General features: G+C 31.6%; 1 protein-coding gene across 1 annotated transcript in view; it reads right to left on the bottom strand.

Annotated features, from left to right (window-relative positions):
* The window catches only part of CFAP47 (cilia and flagella associated protein 47), a 759,462-nt gene that overhangs the window by 158,033 nt on the left and 574,792 nt on the right, over nt 1-26,637 (bottom strand). Inside the window, exon 57 of the mRNA XM_031959439.1 lies at nt 9,650-9,742. Coding sequence (XP_031815299.1) covers nt 9,650-9,742 — 93 coding nt within the window. The remainder of the gene's footprint in view (nt 1-9,649; nt 9,743-26,637) is intronic.

Below are 26,637 nucleotides of genomic sequence, written 5' to 3'. Positions count from 1 at the left end.
TTTGATTATAAGGAAATAAAAACACAGTTGCAAAAAAAATAATAAATACAGATAAAATTAAAAGGAAAGGCAGAAACTGGGTAAAAATGTATCACTGATAAAGATTTTATTTTTCACATATATTGATAACTGATCTAAATTGATAAAAATAGCCATTCTCCAGATGATAAATGCTCAAAGAAGTCAGTTTTCAGAATATCTGATAACAGAAAGCTATTATATGAAAAAAAATGCTCTAGACCTAATAATTAGAGCAATACACATGAAAACAACTTTCAAGTAGATGGGCTAAGAAACAGAAAAAGAATGTCAAATGCTGAAGGGCATGTGGGAAAATAAGTTAATTAATGCACTGTTGGTGGAGTTATAAATGGGTTCAACTATTCTGGAGAACATATTTGAAACTTTGCTTAAGGGATATAAAACTGAGCATATCCTTTAACCCAGAAATCCTGCTAGTAAGTATATAGCTCAAAGAGACCAAAGAAAAAGTGAAAAGGACATATATATATATATATATATATATATATATATATATATAAACATTTAAACAGCTTCTTTTTGGCTGAACAAATTTTGGTATATGCTTGTGATGGAATACTATTATATTGTAAGAAACATTGAAAAGTGTGATTTCAGAAAAAAAAAACTAGCAAGACTTATATGAACTGAGATGAGCAGAATCAGAACAAGTTTCACAGTAACAGCAATGTTTTAATGATAATGATATCTAACTAAAAGACTTGGCAATCTAATCAATATGGTATCTTGTCAAGCTGTAATAGATCAATCAAATGTGATCTATGTAATCTATGATAATTCCAATGGTCTTTTGATGGAAAATATCATGTACCTCTAGTTTAAGAATTAATCGATTGTGAGTGCAAGTTGAAATGCATTTTTTTCTCTCTTTTTCTTGCTTCTTTTTTTCATTTTCATAACAAATATAATGTGGAAGTGTTTTGCACAACTTAATACGTTTTATGGATAGTATATTTCTGTGGGTGATAGATGGAGGAGAAGGAATAATTTGGATTTAAAATTTAAAAATTAAAGTAAATTTCAAAAATTTTTAAAGAAAATCAAAATTTAAAATGTCAAGAATAATAATTAATCTATGAACTAGCCATCTAGAAAAGAAAAAAACTGCAAATTTGCATGACACTATGATTTAAAAACAAAAGTCTTCATGTAATAGAGTATCTTAGCTATCAATTTATCTTTATGAGATAAAAACAGAAACACAGAGAATCTGTCTGTTCTAAAAAATTTAATTTTGATGGATCAAAATGATGAAATAAATAACTTTATCAATCTATAAAAGAAGTAATGTAGCTTCTTTTTTTAAACAAAGTCATTTCTTTCTTTAAGCATTTTAGAAGTATGTACTGTTAATATAAAGTATAATAATTCTTGTAAAATGATTCTTCTTAATTAATAGTAACCTTATAATTGAAGAGGAAAGAGAAAAGATGGAAGCCCAAACAGTGCTTCTTCTAGGAAGGAAAGCTCTTCTCAGGGCTTCTTCAGAGAAGGAAAATTCAATCTTTATAGTTGTATTAATAATATTATGGACTGTGATAATAATATTCCTTTTTAAAGATACTTTATCTTGTTCTTCTGCATATAAAATATAATGAAAATGAGGGTCTCCAAGAAAAGATTATTAGTTGGCAAGATATTAGTGAGGGCTAAAAATCCAGTTTTCTAATAGGAAGCAGCAATCCTGAATTACTGAATCTAAAAACTGTTAAAAAAACTAAAATCTAAAACTTAACATGAAAGGAGGAGAGCTGACTCAATGTATATTTTGCTTATACTTTTATGTGTATAGATTGTTTTCCAAAAAAAGAAAAAAACAAACCAAAATCAACTTCCTGAAGGCAGGAAATGTTTTTTTTTTGTTTGTTTGTTTGTGTTGTTTTGTTTTATATTGTATCCTTCAAATAGAACATGTAAAATAAATGCTTGTTGACTGATTGATTTTTTTTTTTTGGGGGGGGGGTCTTTTAGAGCAGCTTTGAGCATAAACAAGATTTCTTTAGAAATTTGTATAACATGTGTATCATAGAATCAACATTTTCTCGATCCAGTTTCTTTTTTTCCACTCACAACTAGGAAAGTTTTGAACTAAGAGGAAAAAAAAGCTACCACCAGGACCTAATTGGTCACACTTTTCCATTTGAAACTTCCTAATTATCTGAGAGCATTAAAAAGTTCTAATCCAGTAGACTCTGGGTCCCTTGAACTTGACAGAGGAGTATAACCTTACTCTGCCTTATTGACCAGATACATTTTTATATGAAGAATAGGAACAGATGTATCCAGAAAAGCTAAATGCTACAATATAATTATTGCATATCGTTTCTGTATTCGGGCAAACTAAATCTCTTGATGTTAAATGATCAGTGACTCAAAATTGCTTCATTTCATCTCAGTATGAAACTTGAACTATTGAAGTGTTGGTATTAGAGCATCACTTCTTATAATTTATAATTGGAAGAGCCTGGCACATAGGATAACACTTCCTAGACAAGAGTGACAGTTAACTGGTTTTGTTTAAGAAAGCAGGCATATTCTACCTAATATTATCCATTAAGGCATCAATAGGATATAGAATTATCCCTTTAAATAATGTAAAATAATAGTTTTTGTTATTTTTTTGGCAAAAAGAAAGTACAATAGAATGTTAGTGTTAGAGTGAGACTTTAACTCAAATCCTATCTCTGCCACCAACTACCTGTAACTTTGAGTTGAAAAGAAAAAAAATCAAAACTGCTATTTTTCCCTTGAATTCACTTAGCAACACTGGATTTCAGCAAAGAGTATTTTCTACTAGTCTTTCACAGTAAACCCATAGTAACTACAAAAGTACAAAGAGAGCTTGACTAATCCATAGGTTCTGCTCAAGATTCTTTCAAAGGAAGCACAAGGTAAAAACTATTTTTATAATAATGCTCTGACATCCTTTAAATATTAAATGCTTCTCTGTTTTCCAATTTAATATTTATACAAGATTATACTTTCTTTATATGGTTTAATCAAAACAACATGTCCCAACACATACGTAGTAGAAGCAGATAGGAAACACTAGCTGTTTTTATTAAGCCAGAATTAAAAATACTTTGCAAAAATAGGAAAAATCATTCCACTTACTCTGTTTTTTTAAACATAATAACTTCATAAATATTTTTATCTTAGCTTATAATGGGTTTACTAATTATTTTTAATGAATGACTAAATAAAAACAAATTTATTTGTTTTGATTTCAAATATAGTACATATCAATTGATTTAACCTATACAAACAAAAAATTTTGGGGAGTCCTAGATGGTGCAGTGGATAGAACACCAGCTTTAAAGTCAGAAGAACCTGAGTTTAAATCTGTCTCAGACACCTTACACTTCCTAGCTGTGTGATCCTAGCCAAGTCACTTAACCCCAATTATCTCAGGGAAAAAAAATAGAATAACTTACCCACAGATCATTCCATAAATTCATTTTAATCTAATTCCTGAATCCACATCTGCTATCCATAAAAATTTAAGTATAGCAAATATTAACGAAAAGTATAATCATGGCAAATTGAACGTTTTATAATTGTTTTTAACTGGAGTTTCCAAAGTTGTAGTCTCATATATAATAGTTTCATAGTAGATATTTTCAATTCCTGAATATGTTGAAAAAGAATTTAGTAATTTTTGACATCTCTCATAGTTATTGGTCAAGTAGATTAAAGTTTACTTTGTGGGGAAGGTTATTTGACATGAAAAGGCAGGTTATTCCACTGGTACCCTCATGTTATCAGAGATAATATGGATATCATACAACACATTATGTGTCTACTCTAGGAGAATACAGATATTTCCAGAGCACAGGAATGCCCAGATGAAGCTTTTATGTATGTCATTCACATTTGTGGCAAGGAAAAAGTAAAAATGGAGAGGAAGAAAGGATTAAGGAAGAGACACAAGAATAGGGAATTTTTTACAAGGTTGTGTTGATCTACTTCTCATAAATTTTATTTTTTGCCCCTTATAAATATTTTATGGATAATCTCCCAGAAAAATGGCATTAATCAAGATAAATAAAAAAATTACTTCTAGTAGCTTCATTTAAAAACTAGAAAATTATAGAACTAGGGAAATCCCATAATTATTGATTCTAATTCTTCACAGAGATACTCCAAGGCACTTATCAGCTTCCTTTCATTTTTATGTCAGATCACATCCTTAATAGAAAGTACAATATATTACTAAAATCTAAGATCTTCAGTAATTACCCAAATAGAGTACAATAAAGTGTTTATGTATTTATATAAATTATTCACAGCTTGCTTGTAATACACACACATATACATGCACAAATAATTTATAGATGTTTATAAGTAATCAAGATATTGTTCAAGTTACAAAAATGCTGAACCCAAAATTTCTAGGTTTAAAAAGAGTAAACTATTAGCGATTTGATCATTATTAAGCAAATCTCTCAAAAACACTGGAATATCTGAAACCTCTTTAGTGATTATCAAAAAACCTGTAGATCAATCCTATACTTATGACTTGTTCACATGTTGCAAATATATAAAAATAATTCACATATAGTGAAAATACTTGAGTATTTATGTACAGATAAAAAGTTGTTCTCTCTTTAAAAAGCTATTGTCAACATGACAATGCCAAGCACAATTGATATACAATGTGGCTTTTTTTTCCATTGAGATAGTTTAAGTATATGATGGTTCTGCTCAGCTTAATCAGTTATCATATTTCCTAAATAAAAGTAATTTATAGGAGTAGTAGCATATAAATATTATCCTAGCTTTAAGACTTTAAAATTGCAGTAAGGCCTTTGGAACCCCCTGTATATGTACATAAATACATATTATTTACACACACACATACACACACACACACACACACACACACACATATATATAGATAATTCTAATGAAATTTTTCTTTAATTATATCAAAATATTATTTGGACTTAATAAATGTAATTCTTTTATTATAGGTAAAGGAAAATAGAGACATTTGAGTTTGAATCTGGAGGTCAAATTAAATTGAAAGATAACAATGATATCCAAAAATACTTTAGTATTTTTAGTTCCTACCCTCAAGGAGATTACAATCCAATAGTGTAAGACAAGTTTAAGAAAGCTGAAAGAGGGGTGGGGGGAGCTATATGATGTGCATGGTAGAAAAGTCAGCAAAGTCCCAAAGTAGTGTAGCCACATGGAAAATGACATATCTGTTCTGAACCCCCTCCTTAAGTGGAAATTTTGTAATTCATGATTTTCTCACTCCAATCAGAAAAAAAAGAGTAGTCATGAGGTTTAGTACAAATGAAATGCTAAAGATAATTTTTGTAACAAACTCAATGGCATTCTGAAATCAAAGATAAATTAGAGCAACTTGTTTCAAGCAACTACTACTTATACAATCTTAATTTTAATATGCTCACTGCAACTATAGAATGGACCATAATAGCTTTGGAAAGTATTCTAACAAAAAAAAAAAAAATCAATAATAATAGAAACACAACTCTCATCATCCTGAAAGAGCAATAGAAAGATATGTATCTTACATATATATATATATATATATATATATATATATATATATGTAAGTGTAAAAGTATGTAAATATATATACAAAAACACAAACATAAATACAAACACATACACACAAACACTGCAATGATTATAATGACAATTCAGGACTAGATCATCAACACCAGAAATTACAGAAGGTTTATCTTTACAAAGCCTACACTTATTGATCAAGCCTAACTAGATTTCACAAAAGATGGAGAAGGAATCCTAGAGTCAAAAAGACCTGAATTCAAATCCAGCCTTAGATACAAAGCAAGTAATTAACTCTGTTTTCCTCAGTTTTCTGATCTGTATAAATAAACTGAAGAACAAGATAGGAGACTACTAAAATATCTTTGCCAAGAAAACAACAAATGAATCACAATGAAACAATAGAACATATAGTGGACCAACAACTTAGGACAAAAAAAATCTAAATAAGCTATATTGAAAATTGGCCATTATCCCAAATATAATTGCTGCCTATATTTAACCAGGAACAAGATTGATCCATAAAAACGATATTTTAAGATGCAAGGAACAATATGGAAGAGGACTTTGTCAGAAGGAATAAACTAAAGAACTGAAGGTTAAGACATGAGGAAAAAGGGGGAAAAAAACCAAGTCTTTCTACTATGCACTGCAGCAGAGAACCATAATTCATTCTTTGCAAACCCCTGAAAAGTGGGTCCTTATTGATAAGTGATGTCAGAAGCAGGCCTTTTTCTATTAATTAACAAAACTAATCAAAGGTATCTTCTCAGGTTTTATGCTTCCTAGAATTAAGGGAATTTAGGGGGAATTAAAGGAAATTTTTTGCCTTTCTAGCAAAGGGATATGAAAACAACAAAGATAGCACCCAAATTTGTAAATTGTTCCATATTTTAAAGCTTTCATATTATTGATTAAAGCAGCTCATCTTCTCAGCTTCAAGGTCACAATCTAAGTGTCATCCTTAACTCCTCACTTATCTCTTACTCCCTATATCAAATTTTTTGCCAAGGCTTGTCAATTTTACCATAGTAATACCTTTTACACATAACCCTTTCATTCCTCTGATCTTTGAAGCCACTATTCCAGTGCACCAGCAAGCAATTAATCAATATTTTGACTGACAACATTCTCCAGTGAGTTGAAAACAATTTGTCATGACATTTATGCAAAATCTAAAAGGCAATATACCAAAACATCTATGAAATAGATGCATGAATATTTCAACACCCTAGCAAGTGCTAAACAAATATCTATTGAATTACTTTGAAGCAATATTAACTATTTAACAATCTTTAGGACTTTTAAAGGAAGTAGAAGTATTTTTTCCCTTAAAAAAAAAAAAAAAGGAAGGAATGATTGGTGTCTTAAAATGGAAATTTTTCAAAAACAACAAATTTTGACAGCTGGTATATAAGTAGGGGATGTTTTCTTCTTATTCATATTCAATAGTGTTGTAAAAAATAAATGGAAAGAAATCTGAATTTATAAAATTCTAGGATTCAAAACTTTGAAGATCAATCATTTAGTAAGTAGGCATTTATTAAGCACCTAATATGTCTAGCACTGTGCTAAAAGCCAAAATTACAGACAGAAGTAAAAACAGTCTTTATCCTCAAATTTCTTTAGGCCAAATCTTTCATTTGATGAGGCCTAGTGACATTATTTGGGTTGCTCAAAGTCTCATACAAAGTAGCAAAGCAGGAATTCAAAGCAAGGTTCTCTGAGCTTAGGTTTTGTCCAAGCTGCTTTGGAAAGAACTTAGTGTCATGAACAGTATATGTGCTAACTTTTTTTCCCAATTCATGTGAATAATTGTTTTATTACAGTGTGAAACATTAGAGTATTAGGAAGATACAAAGAAGTTAGATTTGCTTCAAGTGTCACTCCAAAAAAAGACTAATTTATCTGATCTTGATAGCAAAAATGCTGCTATCGTATATGATTTTTATATTCAAAACAAATATGGGAGGGGCATGCTGGTAAATGTTTAACAACAAGCACAATTCACTACAATATTTTATTTTACCATCAACATTTTCCACATGAGTATAGACAATCAATGAAAGAATAAATCAAGTCCTGTTTTATAGTGTTTAGAGATTTCTGAGGTATTTTTCATAAAGAAAATTTAACAACCTCCAACATGCCTTTGATCCAGAAGACTCACCTACTGTGATTACTTTTTTGCTGACTGCAATTGCATAGACTTTTACACAGTTGTACCATTCTGCAATGTTTAAAAGGCACCAATATTGAGTCTTTTCCAAAACAGTCTAGTTTAGCATGTCAGGGCACTTCCTTTAACTCAGAAAAAACCTTAAAACAAAGTTTGTTTAGTTAAAAATAGGTAAGACTCAAGTTGAAACATTACTGATGGATATTCTAATAATGTCCAATAAATGTTGAACAACAAATCTAGCAGCAACTTAAATATGGGGAACAAAATTTCTCTATCATTTATTTTTTCAGATAGACCTTGAATATTTAATTTCTTTGGAATAGGGAATTCCAGGAATTCAGGAAATTGTTTCTACCAATATTCTACAGCATCTCCTCTGAAATTTATACCTTAGATTGTTTCCCAGAGAAATGAGAATTTAAATGACTAGTTTGAGATCAAAATATGTCAGAAGCAGGACTTAAATCTTAGTCTTTCTAAACTTGAGATTAATATTCTATCCATCTATCCATGCTATCCATAGCATGTCTCATAAAAGAAGTAAGAGCATTATTGTAGGCCTCAATATTTCATCAGATAAGTTGGGAAAGAATATTAACTCTCATGTTGCAGTGCCATACAAATGTAAGAATGGAAACAATAGCTCCTTTGCAGCTTTAATATTTCTGCCAGCAATGCATGCTAAACTGCACAATACCCCTGAAATGATGAAATGAAAACTTTTTTATCCCTTAGATACAGTAGAAATTAAAGAAATCAATAGGACACAACTTGGCAACATATAAATAAGCAACATAAGAAGGCAAAAATGTAAATCATAATTATCATAATGCCTTAAAATGTATATTTCAATACTATTAAAATCTGAATGACAAAAATAGCCTTATTTGGTTTTGCCTATAAATGAAAAATATGATTATTTCTATTTAAATTAAAAATCTAATTTTGAAAATTACAATAAAAAATATATTACCTCCTTTAATAAAATTCAAGTACTTCTATGACATTTGTACAGAAACTATCTTAAATGAAATTTGCTCGAATTTAAAGAAAATTTTTAAATTTCTGGTATTAAAACAGTGATAAGTTTATGTATGTAAATTAAAATATGCATGTAGTTTAAAAAAACTCACTAAATGATCTTTCTGTCTACTGAAAACAAAAACTTTGAATTAACTCACTATTTAAGGTATTAAGTAAAAAAAAAAAAAAACAGTGGATATATATGTATACACGAACACACATACATGTGTATGTCAAAACAAATCTATTTATATCTTTTCCCCCAATTTTATTGGCTTGCAAATTCACTCTTAATAAATATTTGCTATTAGCTGATTTAAATAAACTCTAATTGTATGAAATCTTGAATTTTTTAATTAAAAATTAAATAGCTTTTATGACTCAAAATTCTATTTTAATTCTAATGTGATATTATTATCTGGTAATATCCAGTTCCTGCATATGGAATCTAACAAAAACAATTTAATGTATAACTGTCTTAATAATTAAAATTGCTTTTTAGAATGAAGCTAACTGCTTTTTTCCAAATCTTTCCACCCACTTTAGCCTTCCTTATGTATAAACTTCTATGGCAGCATCCCTATACTTAATATTTCAAAAATCCCAAATGTCACTCTTCATTGCTATAGAAAATGCAGTGTTACTAATGTAATAAACAAGAGTCAAAACTTCTGTGCTTTTCTTTCCCTTTGGAGAAATTTGTTTTATAGGTCAAATTTTTCAACATTAATCTTTGCATTTATCATATACTTAGCAAAGACATTTTATATTTCCTAATTTATTTTATACATTTTGTATATCCTAATTTATGAAATAAATGACTTTATAGTATCAGAATATAAACAGAAAGTCACATACCTTGTGTTTGCTTAAGAGTAAAACTAAAACCAGTGTTTTTAGCCCCAGTGCTATCCATAGTAGAGATAACAAGTTTAGGGTTGCTGAATTCATCTAATTTAAAAAAAGAAAGAAAGAAGTAAAGAAGAAAGAAAAAAAATTAGTGCACACTTGAATGTCACCATTAAAAAGAAAAAATTTATTGGAGATTTAAAAGTGATCAAAAACCTTTTACAATGAAGAAAATGTATAAATGCTATTTTAATAATATCTTTTGAAATGAAATATAATACAATTTTCAAAGAATTTTCACGTGTTAAAGAGCTTACAATATTTTTAAAAGCCCATCTAAAGATAGATAACGCCACAATATTCTAACTCCAATCCAGATGCCACATTCATAATTACTTATATATTTAACAAGAGATGTGTTATTCTGTAGGATATAACAAATGTCTCAATCCCCTTAGATTTCAGATGAGAAAAATAAACAATTATGTTGCCATAACCTTACACTTAAAACCAAAAGAAAATAAAAAAAAGTACTCGTGTATAAAAGCAACGAGAAAGCAATAGTATATGCTAATAAATCCCAAATCAGGTATTTCAGACTATTAGATCACAAAAAAGTAAGAAAAATGAAAGATGGCACGTATGAAAGAAGGGAAGGGAAGAGAGAAAAAAGAGAAAGAAAGAAAAAGGAAGGAAGGAAGAGAGAAAAAGACAGAAAGAGAGAAAGAAGGAAAGAGAGAGAGAAAAAGAAAGAAATATTAAGAAAAAATGTTAAGCCATTATGAACATCATCTAACAAAGTGTAGAAGAGATGGATTAGCACTAGTGAATAGAATATCCAGATCCAGGAAATCACGGAAGGAAGGAAGGAAGGAAGGAAGGAAGGAAGGAAGGAAGGAAGGGAGGGAAGGAGGGAGGGAGGAAGTGGAGGAAAGGAGGAAATAAAGGGAGAGAAGAAGGAAGGGAAGGAGAGAAAGGAAGGAAGGAGGGAAGAGAAGGAAGGAGGGAGGGAGGAAGGGAAAGAAGGAGAAAGAGAGGGAGGGAGGAAGGGAGAGAAGGAGAGAGAGGGAAGAGAGGGAGGGAGGGAGGAAGGGACAGAAGGAGGAAGGAAGGGAGAGAGGGAATGGAGGGAAGGAGGGAGAAATAAAAGAAAAGGAGAGATAAAGCATATTTCTCATAAAAAGAAGGAAGGAAGGTAGAAAGGAAAGAAGAAAGGAAGGAGCAAGGGAGGAAGGAGGAAAAGAAAGAGGGAGGAGGGAAGGAAGGAAGAAGAGAGGGAAGGAAGGAGGAAGGAAAGAAAAGCTATCATTTCATTTGGGCAATTAACATTTACTGGAAGCTTACTATGAATTAATTAATATACTAAGTGGTAAGAGAAGATTCAAAGGAAATAGAATCTTCAATTCCTAGTTTCAGAAAGCACACAATCTTTATAGGTATTAACACATCAAGCCACTTTAGACATTTTAAATCTGTTAGGTATCAATCTGATTCTTCATTTATTCCTATTGAAATATAACAACATATATAATATAGATATATTGGTGTTGTTCAGTTGCTTTAGTCATTTCTGATTCTTCATGACCCATTTTAAGTTTTCTTGGCAAAGTTCCTAGAATTGTTTGCCATTTTCTTGAGTTAAGTGGTTTGCCCAGGGCCACAAAGCTAGAGTCTGAAGCTGAATTTGAACTCAGGTCTTCCTGACAACAGAGCTGATGTTCTGTCCACTGTGAAACACACCTTCGTATATTGATATATCTATGTAATATGTACATATTATGCTATATATATGTGTGTGTGTGTGTGTGTGTGTGAATGTATGTATACATGCATACATATTCAATTCAAGATATTCTTCAAAGAATGACACATTCACTAAATGAAGTTCCTATTCTAATCTGTCATCACAGTAGGGAAATGATTTTAAAATCTAAAAAGCTATGCTCACCCTACCAATCTGATAAAAGCTTTGCATAATGAGTCTTTCTTCTAAAGAATAACTTAAAGTTGATTAAAGCTCTTCACTAAAAGATAGTGCTCACCAAGTAACAAACTGAGTAAAGAAAATGTTAAGCAATTATGAATATCATCTAACAAGGTGTAAAGGAGATGGAATAGCACTGATGGAAAGAATATCCAGATTTAGAAAATCACAGATCCTTGAAGACAAACCCATGTTTAGATATATTTTGGTGGAATTCAGAATGGAACGATCTAGTTGCAACATAGGTTATCTAATTTTTCTCTTCCTACTTTTTTTTAATAAAAGAATAAGAACAAAAATATAACATCTCTCCAAGAAAATTCCAATCTGTGGAGATACTGCGATCAAAGAAGTTAACTTCAATAAAGCTTTGTGATGTTGCTTAGCCTGAAGGAAGCTTCTTACTGTTCCTCCAATTTTATAATGGCCTTGATTGATTATGTAAATTTCTTATTTAAAATATTCTTACCCTGATTGGCAGTTTGCAAAGATCACAGTATGCTTAATATATTTATTTCTTCAGCACTGAAGATATTTTATAAAATTTTCAGAAAACCTTTATGGATAAGGTTATTACAAATTTATTCCAACATAGGAAATTAAAAACACAAAACTTTGTTTCTGGATCTCAGAAGTGATGCTGATAATCTTATCCAAACTGGGGGTTGTTATTTTTATTTTGTTTTAGTAATTACATTGTAGCAATGAATATCCCAGATGTTTACAAATCAATCTAATTCAGTATAATTTACATTTAAAAGTCCCTCCAAAGTTGGAGAAATTTTCTCTGTAATCCTGACATACTGATTCATATGAATATTATATGAAATTCCTGGTGTTTTATTTTACTTAAAAAAAAGCCACTAATATCTACATCTGTAGGCAGTGGTTTGTTTGAACATAGGTGAGATAACTGATTGGATTTGGATTTAGAGAAAAATAAAAGAAAAGAGAATAATTCCAGGCTATGTCAGAGTTGAATATAAATTTGGAGGAGTTACTTTGTGACAGTCATAAACAACATCCAGAGTTAAACACACGAACTACATTGGTACCCACAGGATCTTAAAAGACCTACAGAAAATACTACTCATGCACTGTTGATGATTTATATGAGAACATGACCAGTAACAACATAAAGTGAGATAGGTTTTGACCCATACTCCTTAAGGGAATTGTCATAGCCATGATAAAAGAAAATTTGTTGAAATATTGTACTACTCAAAGCTAACTAAAATATTCAGAAATCTTGAGCTGGCTCTGAAAGTTTCAATCTTTTATCCAATTTCCTCAAACTATGCTAGAGCTAACTTCTCAATCTCAACTCAAATCAATTCAGTAGTATAGCATATAGAAAGTGCTTTAAAGTCTAAACCTGGTTCTTATCCCATATCAGAGGTATATTAGATATGTGACCTTAAATAAATTAGTTTTTAAGTGGCCCATGCATTATTTAAAACTATGGAGTACAAAGCAGAAGCCAATCAGGCAGTGAAATAATAGGTCTAGTTAAAAGAAATGTGCAATGTGCTAAGTATTGTGACACGCCTAAGGACATAGAGAGAAATGGGTGAAGAGAGTTTTTGTTTTCAAAAAACTTATATTCTGCTTATATTCCTATATTCCTTGAGATAAAACAGCTGAGATCTAGACCAAATTCAAAGGAATTACAAAAGCTGATATGCCAAATACCAGGCAATCTTGAACTATTTACTGCCTACCTAAGTCTCTGTATTTCTGACAAGTAAATGGACTCACCATAAGAGTAGTAATCATAATCACTGACATAAAGAGCTTTAAAATTTATTTAAAATCCACCAACATAAGCATGCACACAAACTCACAAACATTCACACACAGATGTTCACCTACATTATTTTGCTTGAGCCTCAAAAAAGGTTTTTTAATGTGTTCACAATCATTTTAATCTTTTGCTTTAATTGCCGAGTTATTTGGAATCCAAAAGAATTAACTTTTGAAACCATTACATTGAATTCCCAATCCCTATATTTATGCCCACCTGCATTTTTTATTTCCTTCACAAGCTAATTGTACAATATTTCAGAGTCTGATTCTTTTTGTACAGCAAAATAACGGTTTGGTCATGTATACTTATTGTGTATCTAATTTATATTTTAATATATTTAACATCTACTGATCATCCTGCCATCTGGGGGAAGGGGTGGGGGGCAGGGTAAGAGGTGAAAAACTGGAACAAGAAGTTTGGCAATTGTTAATACTGTAAAGTTACCCATACATATAACCTGTAAATAAAAGGCTATTAAATAAAAATAAATAAATAAATAAAAAAGAATTAACTTTTCAATTGCTTCATTCCACTTAGTGAAGTTCTTTAAAAGAACTGAGGTGTAAAAAAAATTGTTCTTTAAATGACTATTAGATTAGTATTAGTTTATTTTACAATATCACATTCCTTTTCTTTTGGGGAGAGAGGATAGACACAACTAGTATAAGAACTTCCAAGGACAAATCAATCAGGAGGGAGGAAAATTGAGAAATGGAAAAATACTTTGAAAAGTAAACTCAAAGATCCTAGATTCAGAACTGGAAGGAGCTACAGAAATGAGTACAGTTTTTTGATTTGTTTCTTTGTTTTTGTTTTTAATAGATGAAGGAAATGAGGTCTAGGAAAACTTAGTCTCTTGTCCTAAAATATCACAGTCAGTAAGTAAGGGGTTGAAATCAGGCTCTCTGACTTAAAATTCACCATTATACACTACACTGAATTTCAAGTTTTATTGTTTCCATGGCACTGGGAAATGCATGCTATCTAGGCACAAAGTAGACATGGATTTATAAAGTGTTCTGTTTTTGCAGTACTGCCCTATGTGTAACAATTAGTTCCTTACCATATTTATATAGTGTTTGGAGATCCACATAGAAGTGTAGACATAATTAGTAAAGCATAGTAAATAAAGTTTATCCTTGCAATAAGGAATTCTAGAGTCCTTTGAAGAGGACTATGCATTTTCTCCTCACCTCATTCCCCCAACCCATCCCTAACCTGATCTAATTCACAGACCAGAAAAATAAAGCAGATAACTAAGATGCTGACAAATTTTTCTCTGTCTCCATAGAGGCAAAAAAACAGAATCTTCTCAAAAATAAAATTTCAAGAAATATTCATTATTAAAAACTGGAAAAAAACCTACTTACTATATGATTGTTTAATTTTTAAAAATGAAAACAAGGAGAAAACAATCTTCATTAAAAATATGAATTAAGTTCTTTTTAAAGTTTAAAATGTATTCAATGATAAATAATCTTTTCAACTGCCTAATTTTAAGGAAATAGACACTGAAAGACAAAAAACATAACAAAATGAGTATTACACGATGACAACTTTTTTGCTTTTTTTCATTTCATAAAATTTTGACTGTTATGACTTTGGGTTTTTGTCAGTGATTTATCCCTTTCTCACTTCCTCAAAAATCAAAACCTGCCCCAAAAAGGCAGTTAAGACAAAATAAAATACTTATACGGTAACTCAATCTGTATATACATTTGCCTCTTCATTATAAAGAAAATGTTTCATTATCTCTTTCTCAGAATCACTATGTAATTTTTTTGGTTTCCTTTTTTTCTAATCTACTTAATTGTACCTTATATCAATTAATTTCAGTATTATAATGCCTATCTGAATTTTTCACATTTTATATGATTCATCTACATGGACATACTTATGTATAGATAATTACTTGCATGTTGTCTTTGCCATTGGAATGTGAGCTCATTAAAGAATAGGATTCATGTTTTAAAAAGTACAGATAAGACATTTCTTTGTATCTCTACTGTTTAACAATGTGATTTTCATATAGTAAATAATAAATGCTAGTTGATTGATAATCATAAATTTTTTACTGTATAATAATATTTAATTGCATTATTATAGTACAGTGAGTTTAGTCATTTTCAAAAGTATGGGAAAGTTTGTATCTAGGTATCTGCTATTACAAATACTGTTATTTTGCAATATTATAGATTTTTATGGTAAGATCATTCATTCAAAGGAAATAAATAGCTTAGTTGTTATTTTCTTCAATCATTCCAAATTAGTTTCCAGGATAATAGGATAACTTCATGAGTCCAGTCAAAAATATATTCAATGTACCTCTCTTGAAAGTATCTTCAGCAGGGTAGCTAGGTGGTACAGTAGCTAGAGCACCAGCCCTGAAGTCAGGAAGACCTGAGCTTAAATCTGGCCTTAGACATTTAATATTTTTTTTTTTTTAGTTTTAATGACAGTTCTTAAAAAGCTTGTTCATTTTTATAAAGTGCTAAAAGTATAATATCATAATTTTTTTTTGTGCATTGGATCCAAACCATACATTCTTTCTTCTTCAATTTAAATGATGACCTAACATTAGTTTAGGGTTAAAATAAAGAAAATGTGACATTTCTACAGTCACGGTAATCATTAAACTACATTATAATTCATAAATGATAATATTTTAATTGCTATTTATAAAATTCATATCCTTTACATGTGTATAATATACTCTGAATACATCAAACCTTATTTTTGGATCCAATAAAAATCTTACTTAAAATAATTTAGTAATTTTATATTTATCCCTTTTTATATTTATATAATTTTATATATTCTTGCTGGTCTATATCCACAAAAGGAACTTCTAAGCTAGGAGTTTTCTACATGAACAAAACCAAAGATGCTATACAAAGAAAAGTAAATTAGACAGAAGCTAATAAACTCATTATAATATTTTGTAAATTCAAGCTCTTTTTTTTTTTTGTTAGTGCATCAGACTCTCCCTATTACTAACCCAGATGATTGTTTCAACCTCCACTTAGTAGTATAAATATTAAATATATGCTTCAACACCAGAGATATAGGAAAACAATAATTTTAGTCCCATCAAAAGTCTTACAGTGTATTTAAAAATTTATTTCTGTATATCACTAAACTTACTCTCTCTCTCTTTCTCTTTTCAGTCTGTCTCATCCTTTCCTCTCTCTCTTTCTCTTTCTGTCTTCTTCTTCACTTGTCATCTTTCTTTGCCTTCCTCCTTTCCTACTTTCCTCTTTTCCTTCTTTCCTTCCTTCCTCCTTTCTTTCCTTTCTATTCTCCATTCTGGGAGTTGTCTTTTATGACCCTTGGAAAAAAGGGCGAATACAGGAGTATGGAGTAAAGGAACTATAGAAAGAGTACAATTTTGATAAAGGAAAAGGGAAAATGGATTCAGAAATAATATAAACTTAAAAAGTGAAAAAAAATTATGAAAGGCGAATAAAGCTAAACTTTACTACTCTGAGATTGGGGTTAGGGAAAAAGGGAAAAGCAAAGTCTGGGACATATTTTATAATTCAATTGTGTGGTTATCCAATTCTATGAATCAGAATTAAGAGATGTACTTACTTTCTGAATTATAACAAGTAGTAAAATTATGTGAGTGATGAGTGATGAGTGATGAGTGAAATAAAAGATCTCATTATTATTAGTCTCTGGAGAACAGATATAGCCACCAATTTCACCAATTTCAGTAGTTCCTGAAATCTTTTATTTTCTTGAAATATATTAATCCCAAGGGCAGAAATGACTGTGCTATCTGACAACAGAAAACAAATAGATCTACACAAATTTTCTAATAAATCTATTTCAATGAGAAAAAATAATGCTAGGCTTAGAGTAGTCAGTTTAGTGATATACAGATATAGAAATTTTTTAAAATACTATAAACCCTTTGTTGAAACATACATTAAATGTTTATATACCTTAAGTGGAGGTTGAGACAATCATCTCTGTTAGTAATAGGAAGAGTCTCATGTATTGACAAAAAAAAAGTTTGAATATAGAAAATATTATAATGAGTTTATTATCTTCTGTCCAATTTACTTTTCTTTGGTTTTGTTCATATAGAAAATTCCCAGTTTAAGAGTTCCTAATATGGATATAGATCAGCAAGCATATATAAAGGGAGGAGGAAAGAGAAAAGAAATCCAATAGCTTTGTTTTCACTGTGAAACAAACAAACAAAAGAAAAATGACATTTAAAAAGTACATAAGATATCGCAACACAACCAGGTAATTTCCATCCTCAAGCTATTAAAAACTGTATTTATGGTATTATTGTTCTGATTCTTCTCATATTAACTGGAGTTCATTTAGAAATGATTAGTGTTTCTCCATCTCTGTTATAGGGCAAAGCAGTAACTCTAGTCAGTCAGCCTCTACTCAAATCTCATATTTAATATTTGATTTCAAATGACTTTGGTCATTTCCTTAATCTTCCTGGGTCTTAGTTACTTCATCTATAAAATGAATAGGTTGGATTAGATGTCCCTTGTGGTTCTTTCCAAATCTATGATGTTAAGTTTAGCCATCTAGTGGTGATATTTTTTTTCTGACACAGAAATTCATAAATTTTTTCACTAATACAAATCTCTATGTTAATAGAGAAAATATGCACACTAATGAAGTTATGGGTTCTTGACATATTATTATTACTTGCTTTACATCTCACTTCCATATCATAACGATGCATTTAGCAGAGATCACTATCTATAAATTTAGATATTGCTTTATGAGCATTCACCTTCCACATTATTAAAATTTTACAATTTAATCAAGGTTATGTGAATTGTAGTGTGTGTGTATATGTGTGTGTGTTTGTATGTGTATGTGTGTGTGTGTGTGTGTGTGTGTATGTGTGTGTGTTTTAACATAAAGGTTCCATTCCTTCCAAAGTCTTGCTTTAGAACAGAGTTCTTGGAAATCTTATTTCTCTCAGAAATCAAATACTCCTGTGAACTTAGTGTAGAAACCTACACTTGATCATAAGATAGAAAATCAAACTGAAATAATACTCAGAACTGAAGGACTGAATATAGTAATGAGCAAGGCAAGAGTGGCTATGGGAACAAATCACCAGGATCAAGAGGACAGGAGAAAAATAAGTCATATCTATATAGACTTAACACTAATCCTACTTGTTCTATGTTCTGAAAAACTTGTGTAATTAATTAGATTCTTCCATAAAACATTTCCTCAAAAACAAGTGGTATAATAATGACTTATTATTATATATAAGATTAAAAAAAAAGCCTAGCTAAATTAACATATCATTTTCTTCTACAAAGCCAATAACAATAGAACTAATATTTAATTTGAATTCACTTAACTAAAATGCAGATGTGTTCAAACATACAATCCTTGGCTACTAGAATATCATGCCTTCATCAGAATGAAACATGTCTAAATAAAATATGTCTAAACTCCAGAAACCCTCTCTTGCCTTCAACCTTTTATTGTCTACTATTGTCTACCTATGTGCTGCCTTCCCCTATTTCAGGGGTTCTCAAACTTTTTAAATAGGGGGCCAGTTCACTGTCCCTCGGACTGTTGGAAGGCCAGACTATAGTAAAAACAAAAACTTTGTTTTGTGGGCCTTTAAATACAGAAACTTCATAGCCCTGGGTGAGGGGGAATAATCGTCCTCAGCTGCCGCATTTGGCCCACAGGCTGTAGTTTGAGGACCCCTGCTCTATTAGAATATATATTCCATAAGGGCAGGGACTGCTTATTTTTTGCATTTGTATCCACTGTGCCTAGGACAGGGCCAGACACATAGAAAGAACATAATAAATGTGAGTTTTTTCATTTATTCATTGTATCATTCATCATCCACACTTAATATCAAACTGGAAGGTAGCTGTTATTAGATCATTTGGAAACAAAACATTGAATCTAGAAGAAAATGACATTTTTATTTTTAAACCAAATCAAACAGAATATGAATAGTGGTTCAAATTTCAACAGAGAATCAAGTCACAGCAAGCTTTTTTCTTTTTCAAATAGATATGAATGCATAACTCAATTATCCCACTGTGAGACTTATTATAAGCCATCTACACTAACCGAGTTAGAAAATAAATTCTATTCTCCATGATCAAGTTTTACAAATTCAAAACTTATATTGCTGAGAAGCTAATTCAGTTGACAAAATAATATAATATACATTTTTTCTTCTAATCATTATTTGTATTCTATATACATTTCAAGCCAGTACTATAGATGTTACAGGAATACGAACTATGTCACATCTTACTCAATAATCTCCAATGTCTTTTAATTACTTCAAGAAACAAAATTCTTTGGCATTTAAAAAGGGTCACAAGCTGACCCATTTTAACTTTCCTTCATAATTGAATATTATTTCTTTTCATTTAATCTATAGTGCAAAAAGACTTTAAAACTATTCCTCATCTAAAGCACTACAGTTCCCAACAAGATAACATAGTAGATGGAGCACTGGATCTGGAGTCAAGAAATCCTAAATTCAAACTCAATCCAAGGTATTTATTTACTGGCTGTGTGATCCATTCACCATCTGTTAAATGGGGATCAATGTCAATGTCAAATAGTGTCAAATAACGGGGTTGTTGTGCAAATCAAATGAAGTTGATGTTATAAAGCACTTAGCATGGTACCTAGCACATAGTAGAACCTTAATAACAACTCATTACCTTCCCTTTCCCCCTCAGTTTTGTATCTTAGCATTTTCTCACAGATCTAACATTGTGTCCCTTCTCACCTCTGCCTCTTAGAATACTTAGGTTATTTCAAGACTTAATTTAAGCATTATCTTTTTGAAGCTTTTCTTAATTCCCACTAGTGCCCCAAAGACCTTGTAGTTTATTTTGTATATACCTATGTTGTTTCTCCTAAAAGACTGTAAGCTCTTTGAGGCCAAATTCTGTTCCATTTATACTTTTGTATCACCAAGGCATAGAATAGCACCTGGAATATTTCTGGTGATTAATAAATATGTGTTGATTAGTTGACTGAACTTCATGTTGGTACTGAGTGAAATGGGGAAACTGAGGACTTCTCAGAATAAATACATGAGGTAATCTCTTTTGGCCCTTGTTCAACTGCTTAGAAAGAAAAGAAGAAAAAAAAAAAACTGACCAATTGTTTAATGGCCCAGAGATATCTGAGGAACTGCCTATCTTTATTTGTTGAGAAAAGAAAAAAATCTCCTTAGAAACTTTTAACCCCTCTGGCTTAATCAATTACTTACCTCTAACCAAATCTCCTTAGAAATTTTTAAACCTCTCTGACTTAATTGTTATAATTAAATTAAATATTGAATTGACTTATATGATAACCTTTGAAGCATTTATATTATGCTTATTTTTGCCAACTTTCCTTGGAGTTTGGCATAATATTTCTAGTGTAATGAACTTGAGGCTTCTTGCAGTTGAGGAACCTTATAGAACCCCCTTTTTTAAAAAATTTCCCCTTTGGCTCAAGAAAATATAAACATAAAAAGCCTTTTATGATTTCTTAAAATATTCTAAGCAGATATGGTTAATGGAAGAGAAACCTCTAGTTTATTTTTCCTTTTCCTATTTCCTATTTTCTGGTTTATTTGGGACTGTTTTCTATTATTCTGCTCAAGTAATACTTAGGTAATTTGTATACCACTATCCATTATTAGTAAATGATTGTTTAATGGAAAAGACAAAATTATTTGATGTTTGTTCACCTGAATTGACATGATTAGGTAGAGTTAAAAATCTCCACCAAAATTAAAGAATGTAGTTTATTTTTTAAATATGTTAGCTGTTATAAAAGGAAAATCAAATAAACATACAAAAAGCCCTTACACAGAACTCATTGGCTATAAAATTCAGCCAAGAAAATGGTCAGATTAAATATCCATCCATATAAAGAATGCTCAAACTCCTCTATTTTCTTTAATGATAAAGGTACTGAGGTACAGGGGTGATGCCCTAAAATTATGTTGGGATTATTGGCCAATGTTATGGACATCTCAAAAGAATCTGTAGACTTAAAACTTCCTCAAATCAAGGGACAAAGATTTTATTATGCTCCTAAGAGCAGGCTAAATCCATGAAGGTTTTCAGCAAGGAAAAGGATTTTAGCAATTAACAAGGAGCCTAAAAGACACCCTTAAGGCTTTGCAAGTGTAAGATTATGCCATTGACTGGCAGCTAAACTAAACTCCTAAAAAGAAGTTGGGTTGTTAATAGATATTAGTCAGTATGACACTTAGTAGGCAGACTAATGCCAAAAAGGACTTAGAAAACTAGTGAGGTTCAGTTAGGTTCTTCTATAGAGGAAATATAACTTGGAAGAGGGTTGAGGGAGTGGGATGGGGAGATTGACTTGATGACTTGACTTTCTAATTGGATACAGTTTACTGAGATCATAATGATTTTGTCAATGTACAGTATTCAACAAGGCTTACTTGAGATCAAAATGACCACTTAGGGCCAAGGTAATCCTATCAGTGCTCTTCCAGATTCTTTATTGTCATTCAGGGTCTCCCTTAATGCCACTTTTTGCTGCCAAAGATCTAATTTTATTGAGTTTCCAGCAAAGAAACTTATTAAATGCCTTGAGAGATAGTATGTATGATGAGTAGTGTCAGAAGAAATGCTTTTAAGACGATTTGACTTCCAAGTCAAGGATATCAGGTTTCAAGTTCTTCCTCTAATATCTTTTGGCAGTTTGATCTTGAGCAAGCCATTTTGACCTCTCTGCTGCCCTTTAAGCTCTTTAAGTGAACTTTTTAAGCTACAAAGTAGAGGACCTTTAGCAAAAGGAGTTCCTCACTGGGATTTCCTATACTCATTAAATAGCAGGTTTGTTTAAAAACTTTTAAAAACCATTAAAAATATTATGTAATTCAAAGGTTCTGATAAAGGCCTCATTTCTAAAATATATAGAGAATTGACTCAAATTTATAATAGTTCAAGCCATTGATAAATGTTCAAAAAAAAAAAATGAACAATTTTCAGATGAAGAAATTGAAACTATTTGTAGTCATATGAAAAGATGCTCCAAATTACTTTTGATCAGAGAAATGAAAATTAAGACAACTCTAAAATACCACTACATCACTGATTGGCTAAGATGACAGGAAAAGATAATGACAAAGGTTGGAGGGGATGTGGGAAAACTGGGACACTGATACATTGTTGATAGAACTGTGAACGGAAACAACCATTCTGGAGAGTAGTTTGGAACTATGCTCAAAAAGTTATCAAACTGTGCATACCCTTTGATCCAGCAGTGCTACTACTGGGATTATATCCCAAAGAGATCTTAACGGAGGGAAAAGAATCCATATATGCAAAAATGTTTGTGGCAGCCCTTTTTGTAGTGGCAAGAAATTGGAAACTGAGTGGATGCCCATCAGTTGGAGAATGGCTAAATAAGTTATGGTATATGAATGTTATGGAATATTATTGTCTAGTGATTCAGTCCTCCTGTTCAGAGGATTCCACTTTTAGCCCTGCCCTTTTAAAGGTGTGTGGGACAGCTATCATCCCAACCCAAATTAAAATCAGAGATTCTCAAGTAGAAAAACAAAATTTATTAGGCTCCAATATAAGGGCAACTCCTAAGAGACAAGGTGTCTTCAGAAAAGGAGTAAAAAGTACAAGGTACAAAACACAAGATTATACAGACCATAGTCAGAATCCCCTAACCCCACTCCAACTATTCTCCCCTTATCTGGGGGGGGAGAGGGGTGTAATCTATCCCACAAACAAAAGAATACTAATAAATAACAAACTCTTTACCCATTAAATATCTCTTACTTTACCTTATCTTTCACAACCTGTCCATTATCATAAATTTTCATGCAGCAAAAATTTAATTTCCCACAAACTCTACATTCTTCAACCAACAAGTAGTCTAATACCAATCTGTGCTGGAGTACTGCTTCTCTAGTCTCAGTGGTCTGGTCTGCTAACAAATCCAGTGCCTTTGGTGTCTGGTTAGGAATTATTTCAACCATAGCCTGGAGTCTAATGAGCCTACTCAGCATGCAAATTGGGGAACTGTACCTCCAACTTCCATCTGGGGACATCTATCACTCCAACCATTTGTGTCCCCAGTAATTAGAATAGATAACTTCACAAATAAAGATGCCTATTAGGAAAGTCAGCAACAACAAAAATGCTAAAAAAAAAAAACAAACAAACAAACAGACATGCATCTAGCAACAAATAGATGACTAGGTTAAATACTCACTTACCTATTTATTTAGGATATAATGACCACATATTTTCTGATAGGAAACTGCAAGATCTTATACTTGAAACTGTGCTCATGGCTTCTCCTGACTACTTGCCCTGATTAAAGAAATTTGCTATAAGAGGAAAAAGCAGGGGCCTGATTAAAATAGCATCAAAAATGGTCCTTCAGGCCTCAGTCTAAGAGCACATATATGATGTAATAAAGCATTCTTAGCTAATGGTACACATTAAGTATAACCAGACTTAGGAATAATCAGGTGGGTTTTTATTCAAAGGAACACCATCGGAAAACTAAGTCAGAAGGAGCTCACCTTAAGCGGAAGTCAAGGTTGTTCTCCCAACTCTTGCCCAGATATTACTGTCAACCTGTAATAATTCAGGATCCCATTCCTCTGAGTAACTTGTGACATATTATTTTCAGATGGTAGATTACTGGCTTGATGATCCATCAGACAATAATATCTGAATTCAAAACTCCAAATAATATCTGCTACACTCTCAAGGGATTTTATCTCAAATAACAAGTTTCACTACTTAAAACTTCAGATGAATTTAGTTCTAAAGGATCACATATCATAAATAAGTATTAACTATAATCTTACATTGATAACAGTAAAAGATTTATCCTAGAAAATTCACAGCTTTTCTTCATATCTGAGCAAATGGGTTTTAAATTCAACATTACACAAATCATTTTACTTTAAGATGCTCAATAACCAATCTATATCGAAACATGTTTAGGTATTAACCATGTTAAAAGGGGCAAAGACATAGACCATTGTTCTCAGAATCTCCCTAAACAATGGGAACTGTTTTAAAATGTCTCAATATAACAATTAAAACTGGCATAGAATATAGAATATACTGTCCTAATCTAATATTAAAGAACCCTATCAGAATTAACAATAATAATTCTTCATCCTAAAAGATGTCAATTTATCTTCCTCTAATCTAAGAGTCTCTGTAAACTTTTCTGGAAATATGAACAGCAAGTACAGTGCCAACATTGTTAAAATTCTTCTAAGCACAGTTAATCTACCCTCCCACCAAAACATTCCTAATTGCAAAGGCAATTTTAGAGGTTATAAATTTTCCTTAAAAGACCAATTTTAAGGTGCCTCCACAGGTCCTTTAACCCTGGTATTCTCAGCCTCCAGACTGTAGTCTCAGTCATCTGTAAAGTAAAGTCCTTCCCACTCTACTTCTTCCAAGACTTAGTAAGCACCCACTCCCCTGGAATGGCAAATTTCAAAGATGTTTTTTTGGGCTAGGAATCCTTGCTTCCTAAGAGCTAAAAGGAATGAGGACACTGCCAGTATATAATTCCTTAAAAACTTATCCTTTATTTCAAAAAAGAATTTTTCCCTTTCTCCTCCCAAATAAAAATATAGCAATATCATATGGGGGAAGAAGATGAGGTGAGATCTTTCAAGACAGTTGTAAAAATCGAGTAAGGCTTCATCTACTTCAGAGTCTGAGTAGGCCTGAAAGACTGAGCATTGATCCAAGGGCATACCTAATTCCCTTTCCTACTATCCTCCCATGACATCATTTTCTCCCTATTTCAATCAAATATGGGCAACTATGACTTATTGGTCAAGTTCAATTTCTTGGGTAGTTCCCCTGTTTACAATGTGAGACTCTCAATGAGGATGAGGGTCAGTGATGGGAGGAGGTATTTGCATTAGGGATTAAAGTGTTAACCCTGCCCCAGAAGGTGCTTCCTCCCTTTGATCCTCTGCTTGGACGGGTGGGACGCCCTTCTTGGGAGAATGTATAATAAACTTTGCTTTGCTTCTAGAGATCTCTCTAGCTTTTTTTATTAAATGGTGACCCCTCACCATTTCTGAACCACACATGGGGAAAATCACAGATCACTTCTGGGGACAGTTCTAATTTTTTAACAAAGCAATAGGCAAACATTTGATCTATGGCAATGTAGTCTCTAACATCAATTTGATAATCTGTTTCCAAAGAACGTGATTTATTTCCTGATGAGGCCAGATGACCAAATGTATAGGATTAGCATTCAATTTGCAATCCTTCTTCCTTATTTCCTAAAAAACTTTAGAAGTAAAATATGTTCCTGTATCAGAATCAATAGTCTCTACCAATCCATACTTACATACAGTTTGTTCCAATGTTATTTCAATAACTCTTCCTAAAGCGGCAGAGTTCAGGTGAAAACTGAGCCCATCCTATCAAATGGTCCACTATATCTCAGTTTCCCCTCTGGTGTCATTTCATTAAAACCTAACTTGAATATTTTGGAGCCAGGTTCCCTCTCTCTGGAGGGAACCTTCTCAATATCTTTACACATATTACACATTTTTCAGATACAATTTGTTTTGAATTACACATATGCCTATACACCAAATTTTCTTGTTTCTTTTTTATTAAAGGAAGAAAGCAAAACAAACCTTAAGGTTCAGAATGTAATGCCAGAGAAATTGAGCAAGATAGAGATTAGAGAACAATTTAATAATTTATTTAATGTGTAATGCTGGAGAAACTGAGCAAGACAGAGATTAGAGAACAATTTAACAGTTTATTAAATGGAGAGATATACTGGGACCAAATGGATCTTGGTCCCAGGACTGGACAAGATTATCATCTCAAAAGAATCCAGCCTTGAGCATTAGACAGCGAGACTCTTTTATAGGATAACAAGAATAACATAATGGGGGTGGTACCTGGATGGGGATAACCTAATGGGGGGGGAGGCACCTAGGATGACACAATGGAGGGAGGTACTAGAGAGGTTCTGATATTCTAATGACATCTAAAATGGATAAACTTTTATCCAGTCAAACATTAAGAAGGAATAATTATAACCTAAAAATATAAAACCTTTATCTCATCAACCATTTAATAAGGAATGATTATATCCTGGAGTTTTGGGGCAGAGCAACTGAGGTAGACCTTTATCTCATCAAATATTAAGAGGGAAAGGTTATAA

This window comes from Sarcophilus harrisii, chromosome 3, assembly GCF_902635505.1.
Source record: "Sarcophilus harrisii chromosome 3, mSarHar1.11, whole genome shotgun sequence".
Taxonomy (NCBI): Eukaryota; Metazoa; Chordata; class Mammalia; order Dasyuromorphia; family Dasyuridae; genus Sarcophilus; species Sarcophilus harrisii.
This window is presented reverse-complemented; position numbering and strand designations above follow the sequence as displayed.